The sequence below is a fragment of the Sus scrofa genome, chromosome 15 (assembly GCF_054392235.1).
Source record: "Sus scrofa isolate SSC_HxYL_T2T_F1_AM1 chromosome 15, Sscrofa_HxYL_maternal_Yorkshire_Landrace_v2.0, whole genome shotgun sequence".
NCBI classification, from domain to species: Eukaryota; Metazoa; Chordata; class Mammalia; order Artiodactyla; family Suidae; genus Sus; species Sus scrofa.
Genome location: NC_139397.1, coordinates 120652424 through 120666606, shown reverse-complemented (window position 1 = coordinate 120666606; position 14183 = coordinate 120652424). Strand labels below are relative to the sequence as shown.

General features: G+C 38.7%; 1 protein-coding gene across 4 annotated transcripts in view; it reads right to left on the bottom strand.

Annotated features, from left to right (window-relative positions):
* Positions 1–6247: 6247 nt before the first annotated feature.
* FAM117B (family with sequence similarity 117 member B) overlaps positions 6248–14183 on the bottom strand; it is a 100815-nt gene continuing 92879 nt past the window's right edge. For all 4 annotated transcript variants that reach the window (XM_003133590.6, XM_084998418.1, XM_084998419.1 and 1 more), the window contains one exon: positions 6248–10177. In XM_003133590.6, coding sequence (XP_003133638.3) covers positions 9859–10177 — 319 coding nt within the window. In that variant the 3' untranslated portion in view covers positions 6248–9858. The remainder of the gene's footprint in view (positions 10178–14183) is intronic.

Here is a 14183-nt window from a genome sequence, read left to right as displayed (position 1 = left end):
GGACAGATTCTTACAAAGTATATCCTATCAAGACTGAACCAGGAAGAAATTGAAAATATGAACAGACCAATCACAAGTACTGAAATTGAAAATGTGATTTAAGGGAGTTCCTGTCGTGGCTCAGTGGTTAACGAATCTGACTAGGAACCATGACGTTTCAGGTTCGATCTCTGGCCTTGCTCAGTGGGTTAAGGATCCAGCGTTGCCATGAGCTGTGGTGTAGGTTGCAGATGCAGCTCAGATCCTGCACTGCTGTGGCTCTGGTGTAGGCTAGCAGCTATAGCTCTGATTAGACCCCTAGCCTGGGAACCTCCATATGCCTTGAGTGCGGCCCAAGAAATAGCAAAAAGACCAAAAAAAAGGAAGAAAATGTGATTTAAATACCTTCCAAAAAACAAAAGTCCAGGACCTGATGGCTTCACAGGCAAATTCTATCCAACATTCAGAGAAGAGTTAACACCTCTTTTTTTTTGGTTTGCTTTTTAGGGCCACACCTTTGGCATATGGAGGTTCCCAGGCTACGGGTCTAACCGGAGCTACAGTTGCTGGCCTACACCACAGCAATGCCAGACCTGAGCCACATCTGTGACCTACACCACAGCTCATGGCAACGCCAGATCCTTAAACCACTGAGCAAGGCCAGGGATCAAATGTGCAACTTCATGGTTCCTAGCTGGATTCGTTTCCGCTGCACCACGATGGAAACTCCATGTCTTATTTTGAAACTTTTCCAGAAAATTGCAGAGGAGGGAACACTCCCAAGCTCATTCTATGAGACCACCATCACCCTGACAGCAAAACCAGACAAGGGTACCATAAAAAAAAGAAAATTACAGATCAATACAGAATGATGAAAATAGATACAAAAATCCTCAACAAACTACTAGCAAACTGAATCCAAATATAAAAAGAATCACACACCATGATCAAATGGGATTTATCCCAGGGATACAAGGATTCTTTGATATCTACAAATCAATCAGTGTGATACACCACATCAACAAACTGAAAAATAAAAAGCATATGATCATCTCAGTAGATGCAAAAAAGCCTTTTGAAAAAAATTCAACACCATTTCTGATTAAAAACTCTCCAGAGTGTGGGCAGAGAGGGAAATGCCACAATGCAATAAAAACTATATATGAAGAACCCACAGCTAACATCATTCCAATGGTGAAAAATTGAAAACATTTCCACTCAGATCAGGAAAAAGACAAGGATGTCCACTTTCAGCACTGTAATTCAACATAGTTTTGGAAGTCCTAGCCAATGCAATCAGAGAAGAAAAAGAAATAAACGGAATCCAAATTTGAAGCAAAACTATAACTGTTTGCAGGTAACATGATACTATACCTAGAAAACCGTGGAGACAGCACCAGAAAACTGTTAGAACTCATTGATGAATTTGGCAAAGTTGCAGGCTACAAAATTAACACACAGAAATAAATTGCATTTCTATATATTAACAAGAAATATCAGAAAGAGAAATCAGAGAAACCATCCCATTTACCATCCTATTAAAAAGAATAAAAAACCTAGGAATAAGCCTACCTAAAGAGACGAAAGATTTATACTCTGGAAACTATAAAATGCTGATGAAAGAAATCAAAAATGACACAAAAAGATGGAAAGATATACCATGCTCTTGAATTGGAAGAATCAATATTGCCAAAATGAATATACTACCCAAGGCAATCTACAGATTCAGTGCAATCCCCATCAAATTACCAAGGACATTCTTCACAGAACTAGAACAGAATATTTTAAAATCTGTATGGAAACACAAAAGACCCTGAAGAACCAAAGCAATATTGACAAAGAAAAACAGAAATGGAGAAATCAAGCTCCCAGACTTCAAACAATACTACAAAGCTACAGTTATCAAAACAATATAGTACTGGCACAAACACGGATATATAGATCAATGTAATAGGACAGAAAGCCCAGAAATAAACCCAAGCACCCATGGTCAACTAATCTATGACAAGGTGGGGCAGGAACATTCAGTGGGAGAATGTGCAATGAATGGTGCTGGCAACACTGGAAGGCTACATGCAAAAGAATGAAAACAGAACACTATCTAACACCATACACAAAAATAAACTCAAAACAGATTAGAGACCTAATTAATAAGGACAGATAATATAAAATTCCTGGAGGAAAACATAGGCAGAACAGTCTTTCACATAAGTCACAACAACATCTTGTTCAGTCCACCTCCTGGAATAATGACAATAAAAACACAATTAAACCAACAGAACCTAACAAATACTGAAGAGGGTATGGAAAAAAGGGTATCCTCCTTCACTACTGATGGGAATGTAAGTTGTACGACCACCATGGAAAAGAGTATGGCAGTACCTCAGAAAACTAAGTAGAGAACTACCATATGACTCAGCAATCCCAATCCTGGGCATATATCCAGACAAAACTTTCATTCAAAGAGATACACGCACCCCTATGTTTATCACACTGCTATTTACAAAAGTCAAGACATGGAAACAATCTAAATGTCCACAGATAGATGAATGGGTTAAGAAGATGTGGTACATATATACAATGGAATACTACTCAGCCATAAAAAAGATAAACTAGGCGTTCCCATCATGTCTCATTGGTGACAAATCCAACTAGTATCCATGAGGATGCATGTTCAATCCATTGCCTCGCTCAATTGGTTAAGGATCCAGCATTGCCATGAGTTGTGGTGTAGGTCACAGATGTAGCTTGGATCTCACATTGCTGTGGCTGTGGTGTATGCTGTCAGCTACAGCTCCAATTCGACCCCTGCCTGGGAATTTCCACATGCTGCTGGTAGTCAAAAGACAAAAAAAAGAAAAAAAGAAAAACTAATGCTATTTGCAGCAACATGGATGGCACCAGAGATTCTTATACTAAGCAAAGTAAGCCAGATAAAAAAAAAAAATACCGTATGAGATCACTTATTTGTGAAATCTAAAATAAGGCACAGATGATCCTATCTACAAAACAGCAAAGATCACAGCCAAGGAGAGCAGACCTGTGGTTCCCAGGAGGTAAGGGAGAGGAAGTGGGATGGATGGACAGTTCAAGGTCTTTGGATGCAAACTGTTAGATTTGGAATGGATGGGTAATGGGGCCCTGCTGTACAGCACAGGGAACTGTGTGTGACTAGGTCACTTTGCTGTACAACAGAAACTGAAGAAACATTGTAAATCACTTATACTTTAATTAAAAAAATGTGCTCCCCAAGTTATATATTTCTTTGGAATTTCTGCAGCTATAGCAACATTAAAACCCAGAGAGCTTGAGGATTTGTAGCACTAACTTCCTTGGTCAGGAACTGGTGTCTAACAGCTTGCTTTTCTCTTTGCACTCTGATCCAAGCTGCCAGCAGCGGAAGCAATGAAGACCACAAAGAACAAACAAGGCAATGACCCAAGGGCACATTATCTGCAATGATACTGAACACCTATATTTATTACTGTCACTATTACAGGAAAAGTAGCAGGAAGGCTTTACGGTTAAGTTTGAGATCTAGAGTCGGACTTGGTTCAGAGCCAGATTTTGACATTTCCCAGATGTATGACCATGGATAAATTACTTAGTCTAAACTTAATCTAATTCTGACTTAATGATCTATGAGATATTAACTAATAGGACCTGGCTTCATGGGATTATTATAAGCGCTAAGCCTGGCACTTGGAAAACTAACACTATTTTTATTATGATTTCAGCTCTACTGAAGGTAAATTCATTTACAAGGTAAAATGAATTTTATGGGGCCATTTTCCATGGCCAGCAACTTTTGGCTTTCCTTAGAATGAATAAACTTACCTAACAAAATAGAAAGGAGATGATAATAAGTGTTTGCTTTCCATTTTGTAAATTACTTTCATATTCACTAGCCATTTAACTGACTGCACTGTTATCATTTCCTTCATCACAACAAGGAAACTCAGGTTCAAAAAGGTGACTTCTTTGTCTAACATCCCATGACCACTAAGCTGCAGAAGCAGAACTAGTACCCAAATTGTGACCCTAAATCTTGGGCTTTTCCCACATCTCCTCTGAGTCATCCCAATTACCTCAAAAGTAATTGCTTAAGGCATGGAATTAAGATGAATGGTCATACTCCTGGGTTTTAGTTGTGACACCTCCAGGACAGTCTTATCTAAAACTTAAGGATGTAGCACAACTAATCCATGAGACTGAATAAAATCACACAAAGAAAGAGTATACAAATTCTCAGTTTGATGAAGATGCCAACCACTGAAAAGACAAGTATTTTTAATAAACCCAGCAATTTGGAGCTATTTACCAAAGGGAAACAGAAACAATGTCTTGAAAGTCTCTAGTCTCTATGCTAAGATACCAGACCAACCCCAAAACACATACACAACAGTGTTTTTCTTTTTTTGCTCTTTAGGACAACTCCTATGGCATATGGAAGTTCCCAAACTTGGGGTCAAATTGGAGCTGCAGCTGCTGGCCTACACCACAAGAACAGGAGCACAGGATCTGAGCCATGTCTAGGACCTACACTGCAGCTCACAGCAATGCCAGATCCTTAACCCACTGAACGAGGCCAGGGGTCGAACCCATATCCCTGTGGATACTAGTCTGATTTGTAATCTGCTGAGCCATAAGAGGAACTCCTACAACACTATTTTTCTAATCATTTTGATTACAACTTATAGTAAGAAATATATTTTACAACCTAGTACATATGTACCTCTACATCTATAAAAAGATTTACACACAAATACAAATCTCTTCACCTCTGAATATACTTGTTTTTTGTTCTGCTTCCTAAAAAACAATGTTGGCTGGACCCATTTAATTCATTTCAAGACTCAGTTTGAACAATACTGACTGAGATATAAGGCTACTTATATTCTCATGCCACTTTCTGGTAGATGTTTAAAATAAAAATACTTAGGAGTTCCTGCGGTGGCACAGTGGATTAAGAATCCAACTTCAAGGGCTCAGGTAGGTGCAGTGGGTTAAAGGATCCAGTGTTGCTGCAGCTGCAGCATAAATTGCAGCTGGGATTTGGATTCCATTCCTAGCCTGGGAACTTCCATATACTCCTGGTGCAGCCATTAAAAAAAATAAAAATAAAGATATTTTAAAAGCAAACCTATTCTTAGCAAAGAAAAAAAAATAATATTGATATACATTGGAAGGAAACTCCTACAAGAGTATACTGTATTTCATACCCAACCACTTAAAAGCAATTGAAGGATCATTATAGATCTGAAAACTTTTGGAAGGAGGGGGTATATTTAAAACTAATGAATCAATGCCAAATAAATAAATGAGGGAAGGGGAACACTCAACCTGAGATCTAAATTTTCTCCTCTCAACCTCTTTAAGGGAAAGAGACTAAGTGAAAAAAAAATGGGAGATGCCAATTTGAGAGATTCTCTTTGCATTTGACGCTATGTTAAATCACATTGTAAATATATATATACATATACATACACACACACACACACATATATATATATATGTACACACACATATAAAATCTCCAAATGCTGGTTAAATTTCTTCCCCAGAAATAATTAAAAAAAATTTTTTCCAGAGTTCCCATTGTGGCTCAGCAGGTTTGATCCCTGACCTCACTCAGTGGGTTAAAGATCTGGCATTGCTGTGGCTGTGGCGTAGCCTGGCAGCTCCAACTCCAATTCATCCCCTAGCTTGGGAACTTCCATATACTGCAGGTGCGGCCCTAAAAAGAAAAAAAATTTTTTACAAAGCAATTTGGTGACCACTCTTTATGACAGACAGCAGTGGTGACACGTTTATTTCACTGAACCTGCTTTTGACATGAATATACTGCGTGCAGTCTTCATACAGACTAAAGCCCTCAGCCTAAACAACTTTATCTTGACCATAGAAACCACGGTGACAAAGTAAGAATATGGCTGGCTTATTAGCAAGAATGAATTACCAAAACAAACAAAAAAAACCTCTATGTGTATTTCAGAATGAAGTTAAGTGACTGCCCCAGCTGAACTTCTAACAAACTGTGACATCCTAAATTGCTTATAAACATGTTTATCTTTCAGTATGCTTGCTTGTATTTTATCAGGAACAAGACAGCAAGGAAGTAAATAACTGATATTATATATCCTGCTACTTAACACAAATTCATTTTTCTATTAGTGAAAAAGAATATACTAAAGTTATTTTGAGCTAGAAGTGTCTGAAAAATAAATTTGAATTTGAAGCAATCTTCATAAAAGTAAACAAAAAAGACTCAAGAAGAACAGACTTTATTTTTAACATAAAAGTTCTATTTTCTTGTGAGGCAGCAACAAGTGTTCAGATACAGGGAATATATATAAGTACACAGTAACAATATTTATCACCATTGGAAATGCTGTTTTTTTGGGAGAATTTTGTTAGAAAAACAAAACTTTAAAAAACTGCCTTTTAAAAAGATTTACACAGCTTCAACGGAGGTGAAAAATAAAGACTTTTAAAAAACATAAATTATATTCTTCAACAGGATTGTATAAACAAAATATTGGTCAGGGCTGCTCTGCTTATCATTAGTTTAGACAGAGTGAAACTTAAAGTGCAAAGTTAAGTATTTTAGCTTTTATAATGCAAATTCAGCACTTCCACTGGACTGGTCTTGAGACATCAAAATTCCAAGTATTAAGGAATGACGACTTGAGAATAGTAAATTCAGTAGCGACAGTTTTTCTTTAACAACCCAGTCCTAATCTTGGACATACAGAAGGCTATAAACTCCTATTTTTTAAATACCTTCCTCCAGTAAAAGCCAACCATTAAAAAGAAGGAGGAGGAAAAAAAAAAAAAAAAAAAAAAAGCCTTTCTTCTTGTCAGTTATTCCACAGTTAGCAATAGCACCTTCTAAAAGGCTGATTTGGCTTATCACAAGTATAAGAAATATTTTAAACAAGATGAAGAATCCAGTTAAAAAATAATTTTGGCATCCATGCTTACCATATTAGCCAAAGAAGCAAAACAGGTATTTAAAAAAAAATAATTGCTCACAAAAGCCATGACAAGCAATAGAGACTTAGTCATGATCCGAAACAGTAAATTTATGTTTTTATCATCACAAGGAAGAAACTGTTTACAGGTAAAAATAACACTGACAAAGTGAATAACCAAAGAATAGCTCCTTTTGCTGAAATATACAAAGCCACCAATTTTTTTCTACTGCAATTGAAGTAAATTTAAATTTTTTTAAATTTAAATTATATTCCCATTGAAGTTATTCTGATTTATTTACTTTCTGCAGAGCGTTCTACAGAATAACAAGGTAATTATGGAATGTAATTTTAGAAAACAATACTATGCATTCTACTGGAGTAGACCCATTTTTTTAAAAAGTCAACCACCTGTGGAATAAGGGGTAAATAAAAACTGAGTGGACTATGGTCAATATTTTTTCAAGACTGCATAAAGCTCATACACTTAAAAGTTAGCCCTTTGGCACTGGCAGTTAAAAGTTGTTTATACCTTGTACCTTTTTTTTCCCCCTCAAATCTCAGGCTCTCTTTCTCCCAAACACAAGTAATATGTTTGGTTGCCCTACAATTAATTTACCTGCTATCACATTCTCCCTTACAACCAAACATTAGAAGTTCCGCCTATGAGACTATATAAATAATAAATCTTAAACTTGTTCTCCCATTCTGATTTTAAATTACTTTAGATTAAAGATATATGAAACTCTACGGAAAGATGTGAGTTAAGACAAACGTGCACAACGGCATAAGAGGACAACACTGTTCGCAAAGGGGCATCCTCGTTATCAAACACCCATGTGACAGGTGCGGGTGGAGAGAGAAATAAACAAGGGTAAGGCAAGGAAAAGAACACAGATTTAACAGAATTCAGGTAATCCAAAAAACTGATTTTAGATGTTTTTGCAACCTTGTTTTTAACTTCCTCCTCCTACCACTGACACGAACTCACCTGATTTCAGTTTTTCCTTTTCTTCCATCCTCTGACAGAGAAGTTCTCAGTAGTGAAATGATAAAGTCAAAGGCAAAGAATCAAGGTTCTCAAAAAAACCAACCAACCAGAACATTCAGACCCTAAATAACTGATCTCTTCCTGATTTCGAAGCCACAGCATAGTCATTCCAGTTACATTAGCTTTGGATGGAAAAAGTAGCAAAATTCATTGGTCCTACCAACTAAAACCTGACAGACATACTCAAATGTTTGAATTTATCGAATTCGCCTAAATTTCCATTTTTAACTTAACGGCATATGTTTAGTTATTTAGATGTTTTAAAGGTACACGAGTATAAGAAGTCATTTCAGAAGATTTATTGCTGCCACTAGGTTTTCTTTGATGGGATACATCTGGACAAACTGACATTAACCTTCTAAACCATATCCCTTTTACAAGTATTTAAATATTTTTCTCCCTATAGTATGTATAGGAACATTACGTTATTGCATCATCAGGTAGCTTGTGAAGAAGATCTTACAAGCATGGTTTTTATCAACATTGCTGAGACTTACTTTTAGAAAGGGCCGCTCCTGAATTTCACTACCACATACCCGGACGTGAAATTCTGCTGTCCTATGATACTGGCAGTGACTGTATTAGGATGAGCCTAAATCCAAAACTGGATGGATTCTTCAAAGGTTCCTGTTGTTTATCCTTGCCTGCTTTCCCCAGTGTGTGGAATGTCAGAGGGAAAACCAGCAAAATCTGTAGGCAACAAATCTCAGCGCCAGTCACCAAAAAGAAAATGTCAGTCGCAAAATTCTGTGACTATGGACTGCTATTCAATGGATCACACTCCTGGCAAACTACTAACCCTGACCAAATCCACGAGACAACAACATCACAAAAGCAAAGGAGGAAATCCATGCACAGCCATTTTAGGATCTCTTGGGACTATGATACAGTGATGAGCAAAGGTAGAATGACACCTGTGGTAAAGGAGGGAGCTCATGTGATAAATATCGCGCAGAAAGCCCAAGGGGCTCCTTACTCCTAGCCAGCAGTCAACACTGGGCAGTTAGTTTCCTTTCGGCTCACTGACTTTTAAACCCAGTTCCAAAGATGGGTAAGAACAGATTAAAGCACTTGTCTCCAGACTGTAATTTTTCTGACCACATGGTGAAATGTGTACAGGATTAGTGAAGAAAACAGCAGTTTTACAAATATTTCACCGAAAGCACAAACTTCTGACATCAAAAAACATAAATCACATAATGTACTAATATTGCTTTTTATCTTTTTATATATATAGACTTGTTCAATGCATTTACCTATCAATTCTTGTTTGGGAGAAGAACATAGTCATGAGATTAAGATTGCTGGGGAAATGTCAACAATCCCTTTGGTCCCAAAGCTGAAAACAGCTGAGAAAAGCACACATCTAGAAAGGGAAACAAGAAACAGAGGCCACCAAAGACTCTTTTGAACATCCTGTTTGCTACGTTTCAGAAAATGTAACATTGGTATTATAAAATAGTCATTTTCATATAAAAGATGGTTCTTGCAGCATCATTCACGTCTCCCTTCAGGAATCATGTTTGCAGGGATCAGTTGTTTGTTTGTTTTTTTCAAAGAAGTCTAATTTGAAAACAAAAAAAACAATGTGATCTCGGCCCTCCAAAAGGAAACAATGAGACCTTTTTCTTGTTTCAACCGGTGCTTTAAGGAAAAGCAGGCTAAGCGCTGAGGGCCGGCCTTCACGAGGGAGCAGAGCCATCAGGGGCTGCTCTCTGCCGGAAGCCGCACTGTGACGTCACTGTGGAAAAGCTGGAGCACATCACAGCCAACGGGGAGCGCACGATGCCGTCACTGCCAAGGGATCGAGGAGGTTCTCGGGTGCCTGGAACAATGGCCACGCAGCACTGGGACCTACCCTTCAGCTTCCTCAATGGGTTCTGGTGGTGGGAGGAGAGAGGCCGGTGGAAGGACTGTACTCGTTCCTCGAGAGACTCGGTCTTGCTCTGTGTTTGTAGACAGGGAGGCCACGGCGATGGGCTGCAGCAGAGTGGTCGTCATGCCAGTGGTGACTGTCAGACTGTGGCCGGAGCCCTTGAGGGTAAGATCTGGCGTGGGGAGGAGTGGCTTAAGGATGCTGACGAGGCAGAAAGCAGAGCCGCTTTTAGGAATGAAATTCACCTTGTTTTTGTCAGGACAGTAAAAGGCTGGGATTTCATGAAGTTGTTTTGGCCTAGACATAGAATAGACAAGCCAATACTTTTAAGCCACAGAACACCAGAAGTAAGTTTTGTTTTTGGTTTTTTGTTTTTAAAGCAGATAACTTAAAGACACATAAAAAGAAAACAAAATTAAAGCTATGTCCAAAGTTTCAAATGCTGTCTACCAAGGACACATGATTTGAATCACGTATCTTAGAATGCTGGAAGGACACCGGTCTTTGTTGCTGCTCTCAGTGCCCTGGCAAGCCCAGGCACCAGGCAGGTAGCTCAGGGTGAAGACCACTGCATCTCAGTGAAGGTCTAAGATAGCCAATTTGAATCGAGAATTTCCTAAAGCCAAAGAAATCCTAGCTATTTAAAGACAAAAATATATTCCACTAAGATTTTTCCAAAGTTGGTACTATTTTGAGAAGAAAAGGCAAGAAAACTAATGATGCACAATGTCTATCTTTTGCTGAGCTCCCCCCTGCATGAATAAACTTTGGTGGGCATGAGTTCTCCGAGTGCACTTAAAAATCTCTTTGGGAAGTTCTCTTGTGTGGCAGTAGGTTAAGGATCCAGTGTTGCTGCAGCCATTGCGCAGGTTGCAGCTGTGGCACAGATTCAATCCCTGGCCTGGGAACTTCCATATGCTCCCCCAAAAAATATTTGAGGAGTTATCACCGTGGCTCAGTGGAAGCGAATCTGACTAGCATCCATGAAGACGCAGGTTCGACCGCTGGCCTTGATCAGTGGGTTTTGGATCTGGCATTGCTGCAGCTGTGGTGTAGGCCGGCAGCTATAGCTCTGACTTGACCCCTAGCCTGGGAACCTTCCTATGCCTCAGTGCGGCCCTAAAAAGACAAAAAAATAAAATAAAAATAATGATAATAATAATTGAAACAATCCTGTGAGTTAACCATGATGGTTTTCTGAATAACAACATAAACACAAAATCAAAATAAAACTAATAGCAGTCTTTTGTTCTGAAAGTACTTATGGAAGCCAAATCTTTGCCTGTCCCTAGCTGCTCCCGCAAGTTAACCCAAATAGTAGGAATAGGACACTAGAGGTAATGGTATTCTCTGAAAATAAAAATATAAAAAAACTGTTAAAGGAACATGGGATGGAAGTGACACAAAATTAAAAAGAAATTAAAGCGGAAGAACCAAAATAAATCAAGATTCAGGTGGGTCAGAGTTCCCGTCGTGGCTCAGAGGTTAACTTGACTAGGAACCATGAGGTTGTGGGTTCGATCCCTAGCCTCGCTCAGTGGGTTAAGGATCCAGCACTGCCGTGAGCTGTGGTGTAGGTTGCAGACATGGCTCAGATCCCGAGTTGCTGTGGCTGTGGTGTAGGCTGGCAGCTACAGCTCCAATTAGACCCCTAGCCTGGGAACCTCCATATGCCATGGTGTGGCCCTAGAAAACATTAAAAAAAAAAAAAAAAGATTTAGGTGGGAAAACATAGTATGATCATTGTGATAAAAGTATGGTTCTCATCTTTCCTAGTGAAATGGAAAAAGAAAATCCGAGTGTGCTAAGTCTGCACTACATTCTAGAGACCCAAAAATGAAACAATCTACAAGGGACAGAGTAAATATGTAGTTTTTGTGTGGAGGGAGGTACTGGGGGCAGAACTGTATTTCAGTATAATAGGTCTGCTTTATAATCTTTAATGTACTTTGACAAACATTATTCAGAGAACTTATGGATTACTTCAAAGCATCCACAAGCTTTACCAGACTGCCAGAGGTGTCCACAGCGCGCGCGCACACACGCGCGCGCGCGCACACACACACACATACACATGCAAGGTTAAGAACTCCCATAAGCAGCTCTGACATGTTTTGCTGTGTTCTATTCTTTCTTGGATACAATGGAAACTTAATATGTTGAGTAATTTTTTTTTTTTTTTTTTTTGTCTTTTTTGGGCCATACTCTCAACATATGGAGGTTCCCAGGCTAGGGGTCCAATGAGAGCTGCAGTTGCTGGCCACAGCCACCGCCAGAGCAACACCAGATTCAAGCTACATCTGTGACCTACACTACAGCTCAACAGATCCTTAACCCACTGAGCAAGGCCAGGGATGGAACTCACATCCTTATGGGTATACTACTCAGGTTCATTACTGCTGGGCCATAACAGGAACTCCCACATTGAGTAATTTTAAGGCACATGTGTATATGGATAAATCAGGATAAGAAGAGCACACACTCCTCTGCTTTTACTGAGAGGATGGTTTTCAATTCCTTAAAGAAGACTGAAAGTTGAGGTTACGTTTCTATAATTAAATAATGCTTGAATTTTTTTTTGAAGAATTATTAAAGATAACTTTCATTCTTATATTAGGTGAAAAGGGGCTAATCAATTTTTATATGCTCCTCCAAATGAGGCCTAGGTTAATTAATTTAAGGTTATCTTGTTAAAAATCACTTAAGATATGATTGCTAACAGATTTTTGAGGATGAAAAACTCACCACTTCTGAAATACAAATTTTTGACTTCGACATTTTTTAATGACAGAATCTAAAATCAGTGTAATTTCCTTTCTACTTTCATGAAAACAGACTTATGACAGATCTCACACAAAAATCTAGTGCAGACTTGGCACACGGATTTTCTTTTTTCCATTTCATGGAAAGAGATGAGAACCATACTTTTTATCATGTGATCATAATAACCTGTCTAACTGGCACCCCTGTTCAAGAAACAGAACACTAACAGTGAAAAAGCATCACATCCCCCTCCTCCTCTTTCAGCCACTACACCAACCCTCCAAAAGGAATCACTGTTTATTCCACTTAACTTCTAGGAACAGATTCTCTAAGAAATTCATTACTCATCTCTGGGATCTATGACCAGTATCATACTTATGTTACTAAAAGCTGCAAGTACTAATATTACTTCAAAGCTTTCTTTAAGAACCATACACACACAAAAAACACAGTCGCACACACTAAGCTCCTCAGAACCAACTTAAACATTTTATTGTTCCTTGAGAAGTTATTCCAAAAGGATTATATCTCAGAATAGATATAACCATTTGCTAGTGACTTTCTGAGATAGAGATGGTCAGGATGGATAATTATTACACATATTTTCCTACTGATATAAGGAATGCTTTGGCATTTTTTTTTAAAGGCTTATGTAATAGTCTCTCTAAACTTACACATAAATTATCAACTAAGAAATGGTGGTTACAATGGAAAGGAGGGAAAGAAAGGAAAAAAGGGAAGGGGAAGTTATGTTACATATTTTTAAAAAAATCTTTGTATCACAAAGAGGCTGTAATATCTAGGAAATCTAAGGTACCTTAACTAAGGTCAAAGAGTTCATTAACTGGGATCAGGAAACAGTATTTTTCACTTTGTTAAAATGGACTTGCTGGAATTCCTTTTGTGGCTAAGCAGGTTAAGAACCCAACTAGTATCCATAAAGATGTGGGTCCCATCCTTGGCCTCACTCAGTGGGTTAAGGATCTTGTGTTGCCATGAGTTGTGCAGAAATGGTTTGGATCTGGCACTGCTGTGGCTGTGGTGTAGGTTGGCAACTACAACTTGGCTTTGAATCCTAGTCTAGGAACTTCTATATGCCGCAAGTGCAGCCCTAAAAAACAAACAAAAAAAAAACCCACAAAAAAAGGACTTGCTAAGTGCCAACAGCATGGCTATGGTCTGTGCTGTACACCCCCCCCCAAAAAAAAAGCAAAATCTAGTCTTACCCTTTCTGGGCCTAAATCCAACTACATATCTTCTTTTAGGTAAATAAACATACATTTCTAGAAACAAGAAATTAACCCCTCACCCAACTCCATCCCCTGGTTCAGGTCACAGGTCAGAGTTACTGTTTTTTTTTTTTTTTTGTCTTTTGTCTTTTTAGGGCGGCACTCATGGCATATGGATGTTTCCAGGCTAGGGGTCAAATGGGGGCTGCAGCTGCTGGCCTACGCCACAGCCACAGCCACGCCAGATCCGAGCCACATCTGTGACCTACACCACAGCTCATGGCAACACCAGCTCCGTAACCCACTGAGCG